This window comes from Somniosus microcephalus, unplaced genomic scaffold (assembly GCF_052327205.1).
Source record: "Somniosus microcephalus isolate GS21.2 unplaced genomic scaffold, FLI_Smic_1.0 unresolved_chr4, whole genome shotgun sequence".
Taxonomy (NCBI): Eukaryota; Metazoa; Chordata; class Chondrichthyes; order Squaliformes; family Somniosidae; genus Somniosus; species Somniosus microcephalus.
In genome coordinates, this window is record NW_028225182.1 from 33,723,912 (window position 1) to 33,748,612 (window position 24,701).

At 50.6% G+C, this 24,701-nt stretch overlaps 1 protein-coding gene across 1 annotated transcript in view; it reads left to right on the plus strand.

Moving 5' to 3' along the window:
• Positions 1 to 13,767: 13,767 nt before the first annotated feature.
• slc25a35 (solute carrier family 25 member 35) overlaps positions 13,768 to 24,701 on the plus strand; it is a 44,847-nt gene continuing 33,913 nt past the window's right edge. The window contains exons 1-2 of the mRNA XM_085977260.1: positions 13,768 to 14,291; positions 18,239 to 18,304. Of these exons, the coding sequence (XP_085833386.1) occupies positions 13,920 to 14,291; positions 18,239 to 18,304 (438 nt within the window). The 5' untranslated portion in view covers positions 13,768 to 13,919. The remainder of the gene's footprint in view (positions 14,292 to 18,238; positions 18,305 to 24,701) is intronic.

Below are 24,701 nucleotides of genomic sequence, written 5' to 3' on the forward strand. Positions count from 1 at the left end.
TCCGATACATTGATGACTGTATCGGTGCCGTTTCCTGCTCTCGCCCTGAACTTGACAATTTCATTCACTTTGCCTCCAATTTCCACCCTTCCCTCACCTTCACATGGTCCATCTCGGACTCTTTCCTTCCCTTCCTCGACTTCTCCGTCTCCATCTCTGGGGATAGGTTATCGACCAATATTTACTACAAGCCCACTGACTCCCACAGCTACCTGGACTACACTTCCTCCCACCCCGCTTCCTGTAAGGACTCTATTCCATTCTCCCAGTTTCTCCGCCTCCGCCGTATCTGCTCCGACGATGCCACCTTCCACACCAGTGCTTCAGACATGTCTTCCTTTTTCCGCAACCGAGGATTCCCCTCTACTGTGGTTGACACTGCCCTCGACCATGTCAGTTCTATCTCCCGCACTTCTGCCCTCACCCCTGCCCCTCCCTCCCGGAACCACGATAGGGTTCCCCTTGTCCTCACCTTTCACCCCACCAGCCTCCACATTCAACGGATCATCCTCCGGCATTTCCGCTACCTCCAAAGTGATCCCACCACCAAACGTATCTTCCCCTCCCCTCCCCTTTCAGCATTCCGCAGGGACCACTCCCTCCGAGACACCCTAGTCCACTCCTCTATCACCTCAAACAGCCCTTCCTCTTCGCCTGGCACCTTCCCGTGCAAGCGGAGGAGATGTAACACCTGCCCCTATACCTCCCCCCTTCCCACTGTCCAGGGCCCCAAACACCCCTTCCAGGTGAAACAGCGATTTACTTGTACTTCTCGCAATCTAGTATACTGTATTCGCTGCTCACGATGCGGTCTCCTCTACATTGGGGAGACCAAACGCAGATTGGGTGACCGCTTTGCGGAACACCTCCGTTCAGTCCGTAAGGGTGACCCCGAGCTTCCGGTCGCCTGTCATTTTAATTCACCGCTCCATTCCCACTCGGACCTCACCGTCCTTGGCCTCTTGTATTGTTCCACGGAAGCTCAACGTAAACTCGAGGAACAGCACCTCATCTTCCGATTAGGCACTCTGCAGCCTTCCGGACTCAATATCGAGTTCAACAATTTCAGATCATAAGCTCGGCCCCCATTTCATTTTCTCTTGTAATTGTTCCACTCCTTTCCCCCCCCCCCCCCTTTCCTTTTGTTTCTCTCTCACACCTGGCAGCTATCTTTTGCCCTGCCAGTACACTTTACACCTAATCCCAGCCTATTACCATCTCGTCTAGCTTCTAATCTCTTTTACTTCTTTTGTTTCTTTTATTCTTTTGTCCGATCGCAGCCCTGCCTCCGATCTAGTTTCTTTTCTTTCCAGTTTTGAAGAAGGGTCCAACCCGAAACGTCAACTCAAATTTCTCTCCACAGATGTTGCCTGACCTGCTGAGTTTTTCCAGCATTTTCTGTTGTTATACCAGAACCATTTATTTCCTTTCCTCCTGGACATCAGATTCGGACGAAGACCAGCCGTTGCAGCAGCAGAACCATGAACAACAGCAGCACCAACAGCAGCAGCAACAACAGGAGCGCCAAGCTGCTGCTCACCCACCTGAAGCTGCGCAGGCCAGAAAGCGCCAGCACGCGACCACATTGCTGCCCGGGATGCAAGGGACGCACTCATGTTGGCCAGATTTGCTTAGCCTGCACAATCAAACACTTTTGCCTCGCACCTTCTCACCAGAGCATCGACAATGGACAAGAACCTGTGGATTCCTATCACTCTGACCACCATACTGACAATTGCAAGTCGCTCTGAGCCCTCAATGTGGAAGTCCCATTTGCGAAATGACACAGGCTACAACTTCAACAGTTTACCATCAGAATTTTTTATCACAACAAGCAACTGGTGGCATTTCAAAAATAAACACAACATAACCCAAGTGACTACCCTTGTGACTACTTGTGCATTATCTTCCTCTTACGCGTGCTCCTACGTGGTGCTTCCCCTGTGGCTTCAGCAGGTGTGGAGGCCCTTTGCTCACTTGCTTGCTGCTCCTGTCTCGACACCTTTGGCGGACGTCCTCTGGGGTTGCGAACCTGTGAGGGCTCGGCAACAGTCTGCTGCTCCTATGGCTGTGCAGGGGATGAGGACTCTGGTGGGGCTCTGACCGAGGGCTTTGCAGTGGCATGGTCGTGTGAGTGCTTGGAGAGGAGGCCCCACTTCCTTGTTGTCTGCCACCAACATCCCTCTCATGGGTCAGCCCCACTTCAGAGCTAGCAAGTGGCTTGACAGCACCTTACTGCACTGCAGGGGGGCCATGAGAACCCGTTTCTGCACTGGAAGTCCTACTCCAGAGGACTTCTATGAAGGTCTGGTTTCTATGCTCAATAGCTGACCATCGCTCCTCAAGAGATGTCAGTCTATTCTGAACAATGACCATGTTTTCAACACTCTGGTGACTTAGCTCCTCCATGGCCGTAGCCATCCTCTCCTCTAACGTAGTCATCCTTTCCACGGAGGTTGCCATCCTTTCCGTGGTGATGCGTTCATGTGCCAATGCCTCCACAAAGGCTCTGCTCATGTTCGCGATGGACTCCTCCATTCGCTCCACACTCGCAGCGACCCTGGAGACAAAACTTGCCAGAGACTCCTGCACCTGTTCCTGGAGTTCCAGCACCGCTCTCCTTCTGGATGGACCCGGAGGCACAGGGTCGACATGCAGCTGAGCCGAGCTGGCAGAGTCCTGTGCCCTCCGACGAGGACTCTCCACTGCTGTCCCTGTCTCCACCATCTGCTGATGCTCACTTGTGAGCTGTGATAAACCAGGTGACAACACTACTCTATCTCGCGATGGTCCCACCGAGGTGTGAGTGTCTGCGCTGGTGCTGGGTGCACTTTCTTCTGCTGACGCTGTGCCCTCAGAGGTTGCAGCTTCCTCTGAGGAGTCTTGAGGGTCAGGCTGTTCCTCCTGGACAGTGGGGACGGGGGCTGTCGATGGTCCTGTGGGGGAGTAAAGGAAAGAGTTAGAGATGTGAGGTAAAGGTTGCATGCACATTGAATTGTGCAGATGATCATAAGTCAATCTGTAAGAGCATCAGAATCATTATCGGTCACTCATGCAATGTCAATGAGAGAGTTGCCAAACTATTCTGTCACTAGCTTGCTGTGATGCGCCTGTCTGTCCGTCCCCCACTTGAGAATCGTCCTCGACACCAGCGATTTCCAGGGCCGCCTCCTCCGAGGTGGTGAGCTGGGCTACTGAGGGTGGCCCTCCTCCTGTCCTCGCTCTTTCCCTCTTATTGTGGGCTCTCTTTTCCTGCAATGAGGGACACAAGTGGAGTTTGAGTGAGAATGAAGGAGTGAGTGTAGAGAATCCATGGCATAGATGCTTAGAAGGAGACAAAGGACCCTCCCTGTGTGTTGTAAGTTGTTGTCATTGTATCACAGTGATAGGGAGTGTGAGGGCTGCATGGTCGAATAGTTAAGTGAATGTAACCAGAGAGAGAGAGGGAATGGGTAAGGATGCAGGGATGTAAGTGTCAAGTGGGATGTGGAGGAAGAGGTTGGCAAAGCAGAGTGCCGGTGAGGAGAGGTGATGGGGATCAGATTGAGGGTGATGGGAAAGTCATACTCACTTTTCCTGTGTGGAGAAGGTCATGAAACCTCTTCCTGCACTGCAGCCAGGTTCTGCGGCTCATCGATATGGAGTTGACCTCCTCTGCTACTTGCATCCACACAGCTTTAGTCTGCTGGGGGAGGCTTTTTCCTCCCTGAGGAAGGGAAGAGCACCTCCTTATTTCATCTTGCTCCCTCCACCAGAGCTTGGAGGGAGGCCTCATCGAACCTTGGAGCACACTTTGGCCGACTGCTGGACATAGTTGCTGAATGAAGCGATCACAACAATGGGCATAAAGTTTAAAGTCTCCAGAAGAAGCCAGGCTGCTTGCAGGCCTTAAATCCAGCAGCATTGATGACATCATCGGAGGCGACTTTCTGAATGAAAAGACTCATTGGGCTAGAGGTTCCCACACGCTGGAAATCAATCGCCCAATTAGGGGAAAATCGCACTTTTTTCCCACTTCACATCGGAGTCGGGGTCCTGACACGAAAACCACCTGACACGCCCCAGCCCGCCCCCAATGGCAAAATCCAGCCCGTTGTGTCCTCCTCACAATTTGCTTTTCCACCTATCTTTGTATCATCAGCAAATTTGGCTACAGTACACTCGGTCCCTTCATCCAAGTCATTACTATAGATTGTAAATAGTTGGAACCAGTTTCTCTTTGTTTACTCTATCTAAACCCCTCATAATCAAGGGGAAGTGCAACGAGACCTGGGTGTCCTTGTGCACCAGTCGCTGAAGGTAAGCATGCAGGTGCAGCAGGCGGTTAAGAAGGCAAATGGTATGTTGGCCTTCATAGCGAGAGGGTTTGAGTACAGGAACAAGGATATCTTGCTGCAGTTGTACAGGGCCTTGGTGAGACCACACCTTGAGTATTGTGTGAAGTTTTGGTCGCCTTATCTGAAGAAGGATGTTCTTGCCATGGAGGGAGTGCAGCGAAGATTCACCAGACTGATACCTGGGATGGCAGGAATGACATATGAGGAGAGATTGGGTCGATTGGGCTTATACTCGCTGCAGTTTAGAAGAATGAGAGGGGATCTCATTGAAACTTATAAAATTCTAACAGGATTAGACAGACTGGATGCAGGAAGGATGTTCCCGATGGTCGGGGAGTCCAGAACCAGGGGTCACAGTCTAAGGATAAGGGGTAAGCCATTTAGGACTGAGATGAGGAGGAATTTCACCCAGAGTGGTGAACCTGTGGAATTCTCTACCACACAAGGCAGTGGAGGCCAATTCATTAAATATATTCAAGAAGGAGTTGGATATATTTCTTAAGGCTAAAGGGATCAAGGGATATGGGGAGAAGGCAGGGACAGGGTACTGAGTTTGGATGATCAGCCATGATCTCATTGAATGGCGGAGCAGGCTTGAGGGGCCGAATGGCCTACTCCTGCTCCGATCTTCTATGTTTCTATAAATCTCCTCTCAACCTTCTCTGCTCTAAGGAGAACAACCCCAGCTTCTCTAGTCTATCAGTAATATTATAACGACCAGATCATCTATTTCAGTGATGTTGGTTGAGGGATAAATATTGGCCCCTAGACACCGGGGAGAACGCCCCTGCTCCTCTTTGAAATAGTGCCCATAGGATCTCTTACGTTCACTCGGGAGGGCAGAAGGGGGCCTCGGTTTAACGTCCCATCCGAAAGACGGCACCTCCGACAGTGCAGCGTTCCCTCTTGAGTGCCGGGCTCGTTTGCCGGCTCTTCTGAGCCCTGGTGGCCCAGCCGGGCGCCAGGACGCGCTGTGCCAGGTGCCTCCATTTTTAATAAGGGGAGGAAAGCCTGCGGTACCGCGGCATGTAGCGCCGCGATATTGGCTCGCAGCGCCCCAAGAGGGACGCGGGGCACTTCCAATAGTGCCCCTCCTCCCTCTCGGGGCGCTACCTGGGAAAATCGGCCACGGGGGCGCTAACTTTAGCTAAAAGTAGCGCCCCAGCGAAGTTAGCACCCCAAAGGGGGTGCGACTCAATTATTCCCCCATCGAGCAGAAAATCGTGGAAATTATGCTGAACCTGTATAAAACACTGGTACGGCCTCAACTGGAGTATTGTGTCCAATTCTGGGCACCGCACTTTAGGAAGGATGTGAGGGCCTTAGAGAGGTGCAGAAAAGATTTACTAGAATGGTTCCAGGGATGAGGGACTTCAGTTACGTGGATAGACTGGAGAAGCTGGGGTTGTTCTCCTTGGAGCAGAGAAGGTTGAGAGGAGATTTGATAAGTGTTCAAAATCATGAGGGGTCTAGACAGAGTCGATAGAGGGAAACTGTTCCCATGGGTGGAAGGGTCGAAAACCAGAGGACACAGATTTAAGACGATTGGCAAAAGAACCGAAGGCGACGTAAGAAAAAGCTTTTTACTCAGCGAGTGGTTAGGATCTGGAATGCGCTGCCTGAAAGTGTGGTGGAGGCAGACTCAGCTGTGGCTTTCAAAAGGGAGTTGGATAAGTACCTGAAGGAAAGGAATCTGCAGGGCTATGGGGAAAGGGCGGGGGAGTGGGACTAGCTGAAGTGCTCTTGCAGAGACCCGGCACGGGCTTGACAGGCCGAATGGCCTCCTTCCGTGCTGTAACCATTCTATGATTCTATAAATCTGGAAGTCTCTCCCCCCAAAATGCTGTTGAGGCTGGGGGTCAATGGTAAATGTATAAAACTTGAGGTCGATAGATTTTTGTTATGTAAGGGTATGAAGGGTTACGGAGCCAAGGAGTGTAGTTGGAGTTAAGGTTCAGATCAGCCGTGATCTGATTGAATGGTGGAACAGGCTCGAGGGGCCGAATGGCCTGCTCCTGTACCTATGTCGGGAGCATGTTCCCGTTTAGTCACACAGCCGCGCAGCTGTCTGAAGCTCCCGCGCAGGCCACTTGCTAGTTTCTCAATCGAAAAATGGTCTAATCCGAAATCTAAATTAGGAGGGGCTGAATGGCCTACTCTGAATCCTATATTAGGAAGAACTGAATGGCCTACTCCGAATCCTATATTAGGAAGGACTGAATGGCCTACTCCGAATCCTATATTAGGAAGGACTGAATGGCCTACTCCGAATCCTATATTAGGAGGGGCTGAATGGCCTGCTCCTGTTCCTATATTAGGAAGGACTGAAAGGCCTACTCCAAATCCTATATTAGGAGGGGCTGAATGGCCTACTCCGGATCCTATATTAGATGGGGCTGAATGGCCTACTCCGGATCCTATATTAGGGGGGGCTGAATGGCCTACTCCGAATCCTATATTAGGAGGGGCTGAATGGCCTACTCCGAACCCTATATTAGGAGGGGCTGAATGGCCTACTCCGAATCCTATATTAGATGGGGCTGAATGGCCTACTCCGAATCCTATAATAGGAGGGGCTGAATGGCCTACTCCGAATCCTATATTAGGAGGGGCTGAATGGCCTACTCCGAATCCTATATTAGGAGGGGCTGAATGGCCTACTCCGAATCCTATATTAGGAGGGGCTGAATGGCCTACTCCGAATCCTATATTAGGAGGGGCTGAATGGCCTACTCCAAATCCTATATTAGGAGGGGCTGAATGGCCTACTCCGAATCCTATATTAGGAGGGGCTGAATGGCCTACTCCAAATCCTATATTAGGAGGGACTGAATGGCCTACTCCGGATCCTATATTAGGGGGGGCTGAATGGCCTACTCCGAATCCTATATTAGGAGGGACTGAATGGCCTACTCCGAATCCTATATTAGGAGGGGCTGAATGGCCTACTCCAAATCCTATATTAGGAGGGGCTGAATGGCCTACTCCGAATCCTATATTAGGAGGGACTGAATGGCCTACTCCGAATCCTATATTAGGAGGGACTGAATGGCCTACTCCGAATCCTATATTAGGAGGGGCTGAATGTCCTACTCCGAATCCTATATTAGGAGGGGCTGAATGGCCTACTCCGAATCCTATATTAGATGGGGCTGAATGGCCTACTCCGAATCCTATATTAGGAGGGGCTGAATGGCCTACTCTGAATCCTATATTAGATGGGGCTGAATGGCCTATTCCGAATCCTATATTAGGAGGGGCTGAATGGCCTACTCCGAATCCTATATTAGGAGGGGCTGAATGGCCTACTCCGGATCCTATATTAGGAGGGGCTGAATGGCCTACTCCGAATCCTATATTAGATGGGGCTGAATGGCCTACTCCGAATCCTATATTAGGAGGGGCTGAATGGCCTAATCCGAATACCTGTACTATATTAGGAGGGACTGAATGGCCTACTCCAAATCCTATATTAGGTGGGGCTGAATGGCCTACTCCGGATCCTATATTAGGAAGGACTGAAAGGCCTACTCCAAATCCTATATTAGGAAGGACTGAAAGGCCTACTCCAAATCCTATATTAGGAGGGGCTGAATGGCCTACTCCGGATCCTATATTAGATGGGGCTGAATGGCCTACTCCGGATCCTATATTAGGAGGGGCTGAATGGCCTACTCCGAATCCTATATTAGGAGGGGCTGAATGGCCTACTCCGAATCCTATATTAGGAGGGGCTGAATGGCCTACTCCAAATCCTATATTAGGAGGGGCTGAATGGCCTACTCCGGATCCTATATTAGATGGGGCTGAATGGCCTACTCCGGATCCTATATTAGGAGGGGCTGAATGGCCTACTCCGAATCCTATATTAGGAGGGGCTGAATGGCCTACTCCGGATCCTATATTAGGGGGGGCTGAATGGCCTACTCCGAATCCTATATTAGGAGGGACTGAATGGCCTACTCCGAACCCTATATTAGGAGGGGCTGAATGGCCTACTCCGAATCCTATATTAGGAGGGGCTGAATGGCCTACTCCGAATCCTATATTAGGAGGGACTGAATGGACTACTCCGAATCCTATATTAGGAGGGGCTGAATGGCCTACTCTGAATCCTATATTAGGAGGGGCTGAATGGCCTACTCCAAATCCTATATTAGGAGGGGCTGAATGGCCTACTCCGGATCCTATATTAGGAGGGGCTGAATGGCCTACTCCGGATCCTATATTAGGGGGGGCTGAATGGCCTACTCCGAATCCTATATTAGGAGGGACTGAATGGCCTACTCCGAATCCTATATTAGGAGGGGCTGAATGGCCTACTCCAAATCCTATATTAGGAGGGGCTGAATGGCCTACTCCGAATCCTATATTAGGAGGGACTGAATGGCCTACTCCGAATCCTATATTAGGAGGGACTGAATGGCCTACTCCGAATCCTATATTAGGAGGGGCTGAATGGCCTACTCCGAATCCTATATTAGATGGGGCTGAATGGCCTACTCCGAATCCTATATTAGATGGGGCTGAATGGCCTACTCCGAATCCTATATTAGGAGGGGCTGAATGGCCTAATCCGAATCCTATATTAGATGGGGCTGAATGGCCTATTCCGAATCCTATATTAGGAGGGGCTGAATGGCCTACTCCGAATCCTATATTAGGAGGGGCTGAATGGCCTACTCCGAATCCTATATTACGATGGACTGAATGGCCTACTCCGAATCCTATATTAGGAGGGGCTGAATGGCCTACTCCGAATCCTATATTAGGAGCGGCTGAATGGCCTACACTGAATCCTATATTAGGAGAGGCTGAATGGCCTACTCCGAATCCTATATTAGGAGGGGCTGAATGGCCTACTCCGAATCCTATATTAGGAAGGATTGAATGGCCTACTCCGAATCCTATATTAGATGGGGCTGAATGGCCTGCTCCTGTTCCTATATTAGGAAGGACTGAATGGCCTACTCCAAATCCTATATTAGGAGGGGCTGAATGTCCTACTCCGAATCCTATATTAGATGGGGCTGAATGGCCTACTCCGAATCCTATATTAGGAGGGGCAGAATGGCCTACTCCGAATCTTATATTAGGAGGGGCTGAATGGCCTACTCCGAATCCTATATTAGGAGGGGCTGAATGGCCGACTCTGCATCCTATATTAGGAGGGACTGAATGGCCTACTCCGAATCCTATATTAGGAGGGGCTGAATGGCCTACTCCGAATCCTATATTAGGAGGGGTTGAATGGCCTACTCCGAATCCTATATTAGGAGGGGCTGAATGGCCTACTCCGAATCCTATATTAGGAAGGGCTGAATGGCCTACTCCAAATCCTATATTAGGAAGGACTGAATGGCCTACTCCGAATCCTATATTAGGAAGGACTGAATGGCCTACTCCGAATCCTATATTAGGAGGGGTTGAATGACCTGCTCCGAATCCTATATTAGGAGGGGCTGAATGGCCTACTCCGAATCCTATATTAGGAAGGACTGAATGGCCTACTCCGAATCCTATATTAGCAGGGGCTGAATGGCCTACTCCGAATCCTATATTAGGAAGGACTGAATGGCCTACTCCGAATCCTATATTAGGAGGGGCTGAATGGCCTACTCCGGATCCTATATTAGGAGGGGCTGAATGGCCTACTCCGAATCCTTTATTAGGAGGGGCTGAATGGCCTACTCCGAATCCTATATTAGGAGGGGCTGAATGGCCTACTCCGAATCCTATATTAGGAGGGACTGAATGGCCTACTCTGAATCCTATATTAGGAGGGGCTGAATGGCCTACTCCGAATCCTATATTAGGAGGGACTGAATGGCCTACTCTGAATCCTATATTAGGAGGGGCTGAATGGCCTACTCCTGTTCCTATATTAGATGGGGCTGAATGGCCTACTCTGAATCCTATATTAGGAGGGGCTGAATGGCCTACTCCTGTTCCTATATTAGGAGGGGCTGAATGGCCTACTCCGAATCCTATATTAGGAGGGGCTGAATGGCCTACTCCTGTTCCTATATTAGATGGGGCTGAATGGCCTACTCCGAATCCTATATTAGGAGGGGCTGAATGGCCTACTCCGAATCCTATAATAGGAGGGGCTGAATGGCCTACTCCGAATCCTATATTAGGAGGGGCTGAATGGCCTACTCCTGTTCCTATATTAGGAGGGACTGAATGGCCTACTCTGAATCCTATATTAGGAGGGGCTGAATGGCCTACTCCTGTTCCTATATTCGATGGGGCTGAATGGCCTACTCCTGTTCCTATATTAGATGAGGCTGAATGGCCTACTCCGAATCCTATAATAGGAGGGACTGAATGGCCTACTCCGAATCCTATAATAGGAGGGGCTGAATGGTCTACTCCTGTTCCTATATTAGATGGGGCTGAATGGCCTTCTCCTGATCAATTGGGAAGGCAAATGGCCTTTATCGCAAGGGGGTTGGAGTATAAGAGTGAGGAAGTCTTGCTCCAATTGTACAGGGCCTTGGTGAGACCACACCTGGAGTACTGGGCACAGTTTTGGTCTCCTTATCTAAGGAAGGATATACTTGCCTTGGAGGCGGTGTAATGAAGGTTCACTAGATTGATTCCTGGGATGAGAGGGTTGTCCTATGAGGAGAGATTGTGTAGACTGGGCCGATACTCTCTGGAGTTTCGAAGAATGAGAGGTGATCTCATTGAAACATACAAGATTCTGAGGGGGGGATTGACAGGGTAGATGCTGAGAGGTTGTTTCCCCTGGCTGGAGAGTCTAGAACCAGGGGTCACAGTCTCAGGATAAGGGGTCGGCCATTTAAGACTGAGATGAGGAGGAATTTCTTCACTCAGAGGTTTGGGAATCTTTGGAATTCTCTGCCCCAGAGGGCTGTGGAGGCTCAATCGTTGAGTATATTCAAGGCTGAGATAGATAGGGACATGGGAATGGGCGGGAAAGTGGAATTGATATAGAAGATCAGCCATGATCTTATTGAATGGCAGAGCAGGCTGGAGGGGCCAAATGGCCTACTCCTGCTCCTAATTCTTGTGTTCTTATGATCCTATATTAGATGGGGCTGAATTGACTGTTCCTGCTCCATAATAGGGGGGGACTGAATGGCCTACTCCTGTTCCTATGATTGGAGTGGCTGAATGGTCTGCTCCTGTTCTGATAATTGGAGGGGCTGAATGGCCTGCTCCTGTTCCTATAATTAGAGGGGCTGAATGGCCTGCTCCTGGTTCTATGTAAGGAGGGGCTGAATGGCCTGCTCCTGTTCCTATAATTGGAGGGGCTGAATGGTCTGCTCCTGGTCCTATGTAAGGAGGGGCTGAATGGCCTGCTCCTGTTCCGATAATTGGAGGGGCTGAATGGCCTGTTCTTGTTCCTATAATTGGAGGGGCTGAATGGCCTACTCCTGATCATATAATTAGAGGGGCTGAATGGCCTGCTCCTGGTCCTATAAAAGGAGGGGCTGAATGGCCTGCTCCTGATCATATAATTAGAGATGCTGAATGGCCTGCTCCTGATCATATAATTAGAAACATAGAAGATAGGCAGAGAATTCCACAGGTTCACCACTCTCTGGGTGAAGAAATTCCTCCTCATCTCTGTCCTAAATGGCTTACCCCTTATCCTTAGACTATGACCCCTGGTTCTGGGCTCCCCGGCCATCATAAACATACTTCCTGCATCTAGTCTGTCCAGGCCTGACAGAATTTTATAGGTTTCGATGAGATCCCCTCTCAATCGTCTAAACTCCAGTGAGTACAAGCCCAATCTCTCCTCATACGTCATTCCTGCCATCCCAGGTATCAGCCTGGTGAATCTTCGCTGCACTCCTTCCATGGCAAGAACGTCCTTCCTCAGGTAAGGCGACCAAAACTGCGCACAATACTCAAGGTGCGGTCTCACCAAGGCCCTGTACAACTGTAGCAAGACATTCTTGTTCCTGTACTCAAACCCTCTTGCTACGAAGGCCAACATACCATTTGCCTTCTTAACCGCCTGCTGCACCTGCATGCTTACCTTCAGTGACTGGTGCACAAGAACACCCCGGTCCCTTTGCACTTCCCCTTCTCCCAATCTATTGCCATTCAAATAATAATCTGCCTTCCTGTTTTTGCCACCAAAGTGGATAACCTCACATTTATCCACATTATAGTGCATTTGCCATGTTTCTGCCCAATCACCCAACCTGTCCAAATCGTACTGGAGTTTCACGACATCCTCCTCACAGCTTACCCTCCCACCCAGCTTTGTGTCGTCTGCAAATTTGGAGATATTACATCCAATTCCCTCGTCCAGATCATTAATATATATTGTGAACAGCTGGGGTCCTAGGACCGATCCTTGCAGTACCCCACTAGTCACTGCCTGCCACTCGGAAAACGACCCGTTTATTCCAACTCTTTGCTTTCTGTCCGCCAACCAGTTCTCTATCCAAGTCAATACCTTGCCCCCAATCCCATGTGCCTTAACTTTACACGCTAATCTCTTATGCGGGACCTTATCGAAAGCCTTCTGAAAGTCCAAATACACCACATCCACTGGTTCTCCCTTATCTATTTTACCAGTTACATCCTCAAAAAATTCCAGTAGATTAGTCAAGCATGATTTACCTTTTGTAAATCCGTGTTGACTTTGTCCGATCCTGTCACTGCTTTCCAAGTGCTCTGCTATTACATCTTTTATAATAGATTCTAGCATTTTCCCCACTACCGATGTCAGGCTGACCGGTCTGTAATTCCCCGCTTTTTCTCGACCACCTTTTTTGAATAGTGGGGTAACATTAGCTACCCTCCATTAGCTAGAGATGCTGAATGGCCTACTTCTGTTCCTATAATTAAAAGGGGTTGAATGGCCTGCTCCTATAATTAGAGAGGCTGAATGGCCTGCTCCTGATCCTATAATTAGAGGGGCCGAATGGCCTACTGCGGCAGCTGCTGTAATTAGAAGGGCTGAATGGCCTCCCTCCTTGTCCATCTCCTGAGCCTGCTGAGGTGAGTGGTCTTCTGCATGCACCGAACTGACGAGCAGCAAGTCCTATTCCCTTGCCCACCCCACCACTCCAGTTTGGGAAAACTTGCTGGTTGTGCCACAAAGTGTGAGTGTGAACCGAGTTTGCAGAATCTGCGGGTGGGAGCACCAGCACGTGGAGACGCGGTCGCCTGGCGACGCGGCGGGTGATTGACAGCCGGCGCGGGGGGGATTTGGAACCTGGGGCCGGCGGTCGCCTGGCGACGCGTGATTGACAGCGGGCGCGGGAGGATTTGGAATCTGGGGCGGGCGGTCGCCTGGCGACGCGGCGGGTGATTGACAGCCGGCGGGCTGATTGATTGACAGCCGCGTTGCAAAGCTCTGCAAGGCTGCGCCTTGGCGCTTCTCCCCCGCCCCCCCCCCGGCATTGGACGCCCGCTACCGCCCCCTTAGCCACCGGGCGGGGCTCGGCCACCCATGCACCCGGTGACATCCAACTCGTCCCTCCTTAGCCAGCCGGCGCCGGGTTGCATTGCATTCATTCAAACCAAAACGAGCCGCCACAGATCATTACATTTGTGTTTTTTTTTTAAACAAGCCTTGTTAATTGCAGCATGGATTTCCTTCTGAGCGGGGTGGCCGCCTGCGGAGCCTGCCTCTTCACCAACCCCTTGGAGGTAGTCAAGACCAGGATGCAGCTGCAAGGCGAGCTGAAGCGCTGGGGCTCCTACCCGGTGCATTACCGCAACGTCTTCCACGCCACCTACACCATCTGGAAGATGGACGGGCTGCTGGCCCTGCAGAAGGGGCTGCTGCCCGGCCTCCTCTACCAGTTCTGCATGAACGGCATCCGCCTGGGCTCCTACGCCGTGATCGAGACGGCCGGCTACACCCGGACGGACGGCGGGGTCAGCGCCTTCAAGAGCACGGTGGCGGGGGCACTGGCTGGGGTGACTGGGGCACTCCTAGCAAGCCCCATCTACCTGGTGAGTAAGTGCTGCCGTCTGGAGGGGGTGGGTGGCAAGTCTTGAGACAGAAGAGCTGCATTGCAATGCCAACATCGGTGCCCTCTCTCCAGCTCTAGCGATTCCCCCACAGACCGCTCCCTCCTGCCCTGCGGGCACCGACTGCCCTTGGGTGCACGGCGCAAGATCACGCCCAGGACAGTGAGTGTCCGCACGCTATTTGACCATGGCGCGGGGGAGTTGAGGGAGCGTGATGGGTGGGTTGTCGTGGCATCGTGATGGCTGCATGAACGCACGCACTCCCCGTGCAGGCGTTGCTCAGTGGGTAGTGTGCTCTCGCCTCCGAGTCAGAAGGTCGCGGGTTTGAATCCCGCTCCGGAGACTCGAGCGCAAAATCCAGACCGACACTGCAGCACTGAGGGAGTGCTGCACTGTCGGAGGTGCCGTCTTTCGGATGAGACAATGGTCCAGAAATTCGGGTCGGGGGCTTCCCGCGGGTGCAAGCCTCCAACCTGCACTTACCTTGCGCGCCGGCCGTTGAGCTCTGGGCCCGCGTGGGAATCCGATCCTGGGCCTGCTCCAGCTGCCGGCGCGCAGTGCTTACGTATCCCAGGGGCGCAGTTAGTTCGATGCATTCCCTGGGATCACGTGGGCCATGGAGAGCCAATCGGAGCAGGGAATGCTCCATTCATAAGTCTGACAGGAAGTGCTGTCAAACTTAGAAATACTACGGGCCCCTTCTTACAAAACATCACTAAATCTTCAAATACATTTTTTTTTAATCAAATTTTTTAAATAAACTATAAATTACATGAAATAACTATTTTAAACTATAATTTAAATTTTTGAAGAAAATAATTTTATTTTCTAACGGGGCTAAAAATAAACTTACCTTGCTTTAAAGTATTTAAAAATAATAAACCTGTGGAAAAAATGTTTTAATTTTAATTAATTCACCACTTGCCGTGTAAAAAGCAGGCCTTACGCTTGCTTTTTACATGTCTAACTTCTGGAGACTTACATAGAAACATAGAAGATAGGAGCAGGAGTAGGCCATTCGGCCCCTTCGAGCCTGCACCGCCATTTAATGAGATCATGGCTGATCATCCAAATTCAGTACCCTGTCCCTGCTTTCTCCCCGTACCCCTTTAGCCTCAAGAAATATATCCAACTCCTTCTTGAATATATTTAATGAATTGGCCTCAACTGCCATGTAATTGATTCTTTAATCAATATTGTCCAAAGATGTGCGGGTTAGGTTGATTGGCTATGATAAATTGACCCTTAGTGTTAGGGGGATTAAATACGTGGGGTTACGAGGATAGGGTGGGATATGTGTTGGTGTAGGGGTTACAGGGATCGGGTGGGATATGTGTTGGTGCAGGCTCGATGGGCCGAAATGGCCTCTATCTGCATTGTGGGGTTTCTGTGATTGTGACCCCCCCCCCCCCCACCAATCTGAAAACTCTTAACCAGGAATGTTGAGCTGCCATTCCTGCCCTTCTTTCAGCCATGTCTCAGTAATAACTATATCATCCTCCCATGTGTCGATCTGTGCCCTCAGCTCATCTGCTTTATTCCCTAAACTCCTTGCGTTGAAGTAAATACCATTTAGCATTGCCAAACTCCCTTGCCTATTTTCTAGCCTGTTTCCTCTGCCGACTAAACTCACTTTCTAATTTTCTGCCTTCCAGTTCCAGTTTTGCTTCTCTCCCTTCTGAATCCACTCTGAGGTTCCCATCCCTCTGCCAAGCTAGTTTAAACCCTCCCCAACAACACTAGTAAACCCCACCGCGAGGATATTGGTTCTGGTCCTGTTGAGGTGCAACCCGTCCGGCTTGTACAGGTCCCACCTCCCCCAGAAACGGTCCCAATGCCTCAGGAATATAAAGGCCTCCCTCCTGCACCATCTCTCCCGCCATGCATTCACTTGGTCAAACTTGGAAAACCTGCAACAAAAAAAAAACGAAGTTCGATGCGCACGCGCAGCCTCCCCCCGCGCACGCGTTCGACCTCTGAACCCCTGCTTTCAGGGGAACGGAAGTGCCGGTTTCCCGCGCACGCGCAGTGCATGCAGGAAACCGGCACTTCCATTGGGCCTACGGGTGAGTACCCTGTGCGTACTCAGCCGTGGAGACCTGAATTTCCGGGCCGTTAAACCGAGGCCCTGTCTGCCCTCTCAGGTGGACGTAAAAGACCCCCACTATTTTGAAGAAGAGCAGGGGGAGTTCTCCCCGGTGTCCTGGGGCCAGTATGCATCCCTCAACCAACATCGCTAAATCTGTACTGGGGCCTCAGCATTTCACTATAATTATAAATGACTTAGATGAAGGAATAGAGAGCCGTATGTCCAAGTTTGCTGACGAAACTAAGTTAGGTAGCACAGTAAATTGTATAGATGGGAGCAGAAAGGCAGATTGAGTGGGCACAACTGGCAGATGGAGTTCAGTGTGGCAAAAGTGCGAGGTCACCCACTTTCAACCCAAGAAGGATAGATCAGAGTATTTTCGAAATGGGGAGAATCTAGGAGCTGTGGAGGAGCAGAGAGATTAAGGGGTCCGAGTTCGGAAATCACTAAAAGCCAGTGAGCAGGTACAAAAAAGATAATTTAAAAGGCTGATGGAATGTTGGCTATTATCACAATGTTCATGTCTCAATGGGGGTTGAGGGGGGGTGGAGGAGGAGGGTGCGGATTTTTAACCTTTTGATCTACCAGCTGAGGGTAGCTGGGATGGAAGTCGGTGAGCCAACAAGGGCACAAAATGGCGTCTGGGCTAGCGGTACACATCAGCTTGGGATCCTCCCGCTGGGTATCCAGTGCCCCTCCCTCCCGATTCACAATATATATTAATGATCTAGACGAGGGAACTAGATGTAGTATCTCCAAGCTTGCAGACGACACAAAGCTGGGTGGGCGTGTGTGCTGTGAGGAGGATGCCGAGAAACTCCAGTACGATTTGGACAGGTTGGGTGATTGGGCAGAAACATGGCAGATGCAATATAACGTGGATAAATGCGAGGTTATCCACTTTGGTGTCAAAAACAAGAAGGCAGATTATTATCTGAATGGCAATAGATTGGGAGAAGGGGAAGTGCAACGAGACCTGGGTGTCCTTGTGCACCAGTCGCTGAAGGTAAGCATGCAGGTGCAGCAGGCGGTTAAGGCAAATGGTATGTTGGCCTTCATAGCGAGAGGGTTTGAGTACAGGAACAAGGATGTCTTGCTGCAGTTGTACAGGGCCTTGGTGAGACCACATCTTGAGTATTGTGTGCAGTTTTGGTCGCCTTATCTGAGGAAGGATGTTCTTGCCATGGAAGGAGTGCAGCGAAGATTCACCAGGCTGATACCTGGGATGGCAGGAATGACGTATGAGGAGAGATTGGGTCGATTGGGCTTGTACTCGCTGGAGTTTAGAAGAATGAGAGGGGATCTCATTGAAACTTATAAAATTCTAACAGGGCTAGACAGACTAGATGCAGGAAGGATGTTCCCGATGGCGGGGGAGTCCAGAACCAGGGGTCACAGTCTAAGGATAAGGGGTAAGCCATTTACGACAGAGATGAGGAGGAATTTCTTCACCCAGAGAGTGGTGAACCTGTGGAATTCTCTACCACAGAAGGCAGTAGAGGCCAATTCATTAAATATATTCAAGAAGGAGTTGGCTATATTTCTTGAGGCTAAAGGGATCAAGGGATATGGGGAGAAAGCAGGGACAGGGCACTGAACTTGGATGATCAGCCATGATCTCATTAAATGGCGGAGCAGGCTCGAGGGGCCGAATGGCCTACTCCTGCTCCTATCTTCTATGTTTCTATGTTAAATCTAACTGGGACACAATTACTGGAAGGTGACGGGCTCTTGTGGAACTGTACCCCAGTAAGGGTCGGCACCTTAAAGTGGAGAGGGGGGGGGGGGGGGGGAGAATTATTGTCCTCCATGTTGCTAAAACTTTGCATTTTTTTTTAAGGTCAAGACCCACCTGCAGGCACAGTCTACCTCCTATATAGCTGTGGGTCATCAGTACAAACACCAGGTAAGTAGAAATACTGGCTATACAAACCTGGGGAGAGTACGTGGCATCAGGGATTGAAGTTGCAACGAAATAGGAACAGGACGAGGCCACGGAGTCCCTCAAACCTGGTCCGTCACTCAATTAGATCACGGCTGACTTGCATCTTAACTCCAGCTCCCTGCCGTGGTTCCGTAACCCTTCATACTCTTGCTTAACAAAAACCTATCCATTACAAAAGCCAGATACTGCGGATGCTGGAAATGTGAAATAAAAACAGAAAACGCTGGAAACGCTCAGCAGGTCGGGCAGCATCTGCGGAGAGAGAGAAACGGAGTTGACGTTTCAGGTCGACGACCCTTCGTCGGAACTGGAAAAAGTTAGAGATTTAACTGGTTTTTAAGCCAGTGCGGGGGCAGGGAAAGGGGGGAGGGGGAGGAAAGAACAAAAGGGAAGGTCTGTGATAGAGCGGAAGGCAGGAGAGATTGAAAGACAAAAGGAGATGATGGTGCGAGGCTAAAGGAGATGGTAATGGGACAAGTTAAGGAACACAAGATGGGTCTAGAGGAGGTGTAAATGGGAATGGCAGAATCATCAACAGCTGCCGTCCGAAACAATGGGGGCAGAGATTTTGATCTGAAATTGTTGAACTCGATGTTGAGCCCGGAAGGCTGTAAAGTGCCTAATCGAAAGATGAGGTGCTGTTCCTCGAGCATACGTTGAGCTTCATTGGAACAGTGTAAGAGGCCGAGGACAGAGAGGTCTATTAATAAGAACATAAGAAGTAGGAGCAGGAGTAGGCCATACGGCCCCTCGGGCCTGCTCCGCCATTCAATAGGATCATGGCTGATCCGAATCTAGACTCGCGTCCACTTCCCTGCCCGCTCCCCGTAACCCCTAATTCCCTTATCTGCTAGGAAACTGTCTATCTACATTTTAAATTTATTTAATGTTGCAGCTTCCACAGCTCTCTGGGGTAGCAAATTCCATAGATTTACTACCCTCTGAGTGAAGAAGTTTCTCCTCATCTCAGTTTTGAAAGGGCAGCCCCTTATTCTAAGATTATGCCCCCTAGTTCTAGTCTCACCCATCAGTGGAAACATCCTCACCGCATCCACCCGATCAAGCCCCCTCACAATCTTATATGTTTCGATAAGATCGCCTCTCATTCTTCTGAACTCCAATGAGTAGAGTCCCAACCTACTCAACCTTTCCTCATACGTCAACCCCCTCATCTCCGGAATCAACCGAGTGAACCTTCTCTGAACCGCCTCGAGAGCAAGTATATCTTTTCTTAAATATGGAAACCAAAACTGCACGCAGTATTCCAGGTGTGGCCTCACCAGTACCCTCTAACTGCAACTGTATTAATCTCAGTTTTGAAATTTTCAGTTGACCCCCAGCCTCAACAGCTTTTTGGGGGAGAGAGTTCCAGATTTCCACTACCCTTTGTGTGAAGAAGTGCTTCCTGACATCACCCCTGAACGGCCTGGCTCTAATTTTCAGGTTACGTCCCCTTGTTCTGGACTCCCTCACACCGGAGGAAATAGTATCTCTCTATCTACTCTATCAAATCCGTTAATCCTTCAATTAGATAACCCCTTAATCTTCTATACTTAAATCTAGCCTGTGCAACCTGTCCTCGTGATTTAACCCTTTTAGCCCTGGTATCATTCTGGTAAACCTACGCTGCACCCGCTCCAAGGCCAATATGTCCTTTCTGAGGTGCGGTGCTCAGAACTGACCGCAGCGCTCCCGATGGGGTCTAACCAGAGCTTTATATAACTGTAGCGTAACTTCCACCCCTTTGTGTTCCAGCCCAATTTGAGATAAAGGCCAACATTCCATCAGCCTTTTAAATGATTTTTTGTACCTGCTCACTAGCTGTTGGTGATTTCTGCACTTGGACCCCACAATCTCTCGGCTTCTCCACAGCTTCCCGGCTTCTCACCTTTTCGAAAATACTCTGATCTATCGTTCTTGGGTCCAAAGTGGATGACCTCGCACTCCCCCCACCCGCCCCCCCCACATTGAACTTCATCTGCCACCGTTTTGCCCGCTCACTTCATCCATCAATGTCACTCTGCAACTTTCTGCTCCCATCGACACTATTTACTGTGCCGCCTGACTCCGTGTCGTCAGCAAGCTCTCGATTCCTTCATCTAAGCCATTGATAAATATAGTGAAAAGCTGAGGCCCCAGCCCCAGTACAGATCCCGGGGGGACACCACTAGTCGCATCCTGCCAATTGGAGTCCGTGCCCATTGAACCTACTCTCTGTCTCCGACCTCTGAACTAATTCCCTACCCATGGCAATGGGTTGCCTCCGGGGTCGGTAGGTTGCCTCCGGGGTCGGTAGGTTGCCTCCGGGGTAAATAGGTAGCCTCCGGGGTCGGTAGGTCGCCTCCGGGGTCGGGAGGTCGCCTCCGGGGTCGGGAGGTCGCCTCCGGGGTCAGTAGGTCGCCTCCGGGGTAAATAGGTAGCCTCCGGGGTCGGTAGGTCGCCTCCGGGGTCGGTAGGTCGCCTCCGGGGTCGGTCGGTCGCCTCCGGGGTCGGGAGGTCGCCTCCGGGGTCAATAGGCTGCCTCAAAGGAATCTTGGGCTTGCTGCCTTTGAAAAGGAGAAGACTGCGAGGTCACCTGATTGGAATTTTCAAGATTTTCTAAAGCTGGCATTGATACATTACTTTTCCCCAGGACATCCCAGAGAACCTTCAGAGCCAATGGATTACCTTTGCAGGGCAGTCACTGTTGCTGTGTGGGCCGACAGTCTCAATTTGCGCACAGCAAGGTCATTGAATATACTCAAGGCGGAGACGGACAGATATTTGAGCTACAGGGGAGCCGAGGGTTATGGGGAGCGGGAGAGGCCAAGATCAGATCAGCCATGATCTTATTGAATGGCGGGGCAGGCTCGAGGGGCCGAATGGCCGACTCCTGCTCCTATTTCTTATACAGTCATAGAGTTATACAGCACAGAAAGAGGCCCTTCGGCCCATCGTGTCCGCACCGGCCCATCAAGCCCTGTCTATTCTAATCCCATTTTCCAGCACTTGGTCCGTAGCCTTGTATGCTATGGCGTTTCAAGTGCTCATCTTGAATGTTGTGAGGGTTCCTGCCTCTACCACCCTTTCAGGCAGTGAGTTCCAGATTCCAACCACCCTCTGGATGAAAAAGTTTCTCCTCAAATCCCCTCTAAACCTCCTGCCCCTTACCATGAAACTATGCCCCCTGGTTATTGGCCCCTCTACTAAGGGGAAAAGTTCCTTTCTATCTACCCTATCTATGCCCCTCATAATTTTGTACACCTCAACCAGGTCCCCCCTCAGCCTTCTCTGCTCTAAGGAAAACAACCCCAGCCTGTCCAGTCTCTCTTCATAGCTGAAGCGCTCCAGCCCTGGTAACATCCTGGTGAATCTCCTCTGCACCCTCTCCAATGCAATCACATCCCTCCTATAGTGTGGCGACCAGGACTGCACACAGTACTCCAGCTGTTCTTATGTAAGGTCTCACAGCCAGCAACGAGATAAATAACCAGATAACCTGTTTCAGTGATGTTGGTTGAAGGATAGATATTGGCCTGCTTTTCTTCCTTTAGTGGCCGTGGGGTCTTTTTACACCCACCTGAGAGGGCGGACGGGGCCTCGGTTTAATGTCTCATCCGAAAGACAGCACCTCCGACAGTGCAGCACTCCCTCAGTACTGCATTGGGAGAGTCAGCCTAGATTACCAAGATTTTGGTCGTAACTCCTAATATCTCCTTATGTGGCTCGGTGTCAAATCTTGTCTGATAACGCCCCAGTGAAGCGCCTTGGGTCATTTTACTATCTGAAAGGCGCTGTATAAATGCCAGTTGCTGTTGGTTATATGCTCGGGGGCCTGGAGTGGGGCTTGACCCATGACGACCTGACTCGGAGGCGAGACTAGGAGCGTCTGAACCGAGTCGAAAGCAGTTGATGCAATGAATCCACGTTTTGTTACTTTGGCGGATTCACATACCAGGGAATGCAAGTTCAAAATGAGCAAGTTGGAAATGCGAAGGGAAGTGGTGCGGAACCGGGTGGAGCAGTGGGCTGGAGTCTGACCTTTCCCCTCTGAGACCGGCAAACCTGCGACACAAGATTCCGATGTCACATGAGTTTGCGCAGTCTCAGCCCAGCTCCTAATCATTAAAACTAACCATTAATTCAGCGCCAATTAGTGACTTCGTCCAGACAGGCCGCACGATGTTCGAGGGGGGTGGGGGGATATTGCCACACTGGTGCAGTAGGGGCGCGTTTCTGGGGCTGGGCTAGGCGCACATTGTTGGGACAGTGTAGAGGGAGCTTTACTCTGTCTCTAACCCGTGCTGTACCTGCCCTGGGAGTGTTTGATGGGACAGTGTAGAGGGAGCTTTACTCTGTATCTAACCCGTGCTGTACCTGCCTTGGGGAGTGTTTGATGGGACAGTGTAGAGGGAGCTTTACTCTGTGTAATGAAATCTGTTTGTCTTGATCCTGTATTCGTTTTGCACTCATGTATATTACCCTCCCCCACTATGTATAGTTTCACTTTCTCTTTCCCGACTAACCTGGGAGGTTCCAGGTCTTGGCTCTTGGCTCCGCCCCTGACTTCTCTTACATAAAGATCCCAGGATCTGTATGACTCATTCCTGTGAACCAGTCGGCGTGTTGAGATGTTAGCTCTGATCTTAGTGATTAAAAGCCAACTTGTTTAAGTCTATAACTTCTAGTTTTGTGGTTATTGAAGGCCCATCACTCTGTATCTAACCCCGTGCTGTACCCGCCCTGGGAGTGTTTGATGGGACAGTGTAGAGGGAGCTTTACTCTGTATCTAACCCGTGCTATACCTGCCCTGGGAGTGTTCGACGGGACACTGTAGAGGGAGCTTTACTCTGTATCTAACCCGTGCTGTACCTGCCCTGGGAGTGTTTGATGGGACAGTGTAGAGGGAGCTTTACCCTGTATCTAACCCGTGCTATACCTGCCCTGGGAGTGTTTGATGGGACCGTGTAGAGGGAGCTTTACTCTGTATCTAACCCATGCTGTACCTGCCCTGGGAGTGTTTGATGGGACAGTGTAGAGGGAGCTGGTTGGCATTGCGTGGCATGACCTGGCACAGTAACAGAAGCGCGACAAACATCTGGCACCCCTTCCGGAACAGGACCCTCTCTAACCCCATGTTTGCAACCCCGAGTAACAATGCCTTTCGATGCATTTGCGGAGGGAGAAAGGATTGGGGGGCCCTGGCGGTTGATCTTGACCATTAGGCGACCGATTGCCAGGGCGCTCGGTCGGTTGATCGGCATTCCCGGCGGCGAAGAGTTGCTTGCGGTCTCGAGGCGCGGCCTCAGTTACAACCGGTGAACGATCCCAGCCACATCGGTCCATCACTTCCGGCAACGCGGTAAGTGGGGTCTCACGATCGAGGAGGCAGGGGTCATGGAGAGGGGGAAGCGGGGTCACAATCATGGCGGCAGGGTAAGGACTGGGGTGGGGTGGTGCCCAGGTTATTTCTGTGGGTCTTGGTGGGTCAAAGAACCTTTTCCTGTTCCTAACAGTTCTCATGATTTCTCAATTTCCAGAGATATTTTCACTTGCTAAGTTTCGCTCAGTGTGGATTAGTAATTTTATTTTTATGCCGTGGCTCCTCTCGAGACTTCATGCTCAATCCTCAGGAGTCAGAAAGTGTCGCAATTAGTCCAACCAGAATAAAAGGAAATAAGAAGGAACTTGCATTTGTACAGCGCCTTTCACAACCTCAGGATGTCCCAACGCGCTTTATAGCCAATGAAGTACTTTTTGAAGTGTAGTCACTGTTGTAATGTGGGATACGCAGCAGCCAATTTGTGCACAGCAAGCTCCCACAAACAGCAATGTGATAATGACCAGATCATCTGTTTTAGTGATGTTGATTGACGGATAAATATTGGCCAGGACATCCGGGATAATAATAATAATTCAACTTTATTGTCATTGTACAATGCACAAGTACATGAACAACGAAATGTGATCTTGCAAGCTCCCATGAGTCCAGTACAATAACATTAAACGTAAATAGCACCGTCCTGGGAGAAGCAAAGCCGCTGCGTCTGTGCGCGCCGCCATTCCATTTCCACCATTCCTCCTGTCCGACAATCTTCAGCCCAACGCCCGGGCCTGCTCACCAGCCGCCCCTCCCGGGGCTCCTTCCGTGACCTTCTGCACCTGGTCTTCCCTGATGGTCACCCCTCCAGGTACTAACCAAGCCTGGCTCTGCTTAGCTTCCAAGCCTTGCCAGTGACCCTGTCCCTAGTCCCAGGAACTCTCCTTTTCTGCCACTAATAGTGGCCGTGAGATATTTTAAGTCCACCTGAGAGGGCGGACGAGGCCCTCGGTGTAACGTCTCATCCGAAAGACGGCAGCTCCGACAGTGCGGCGCTCC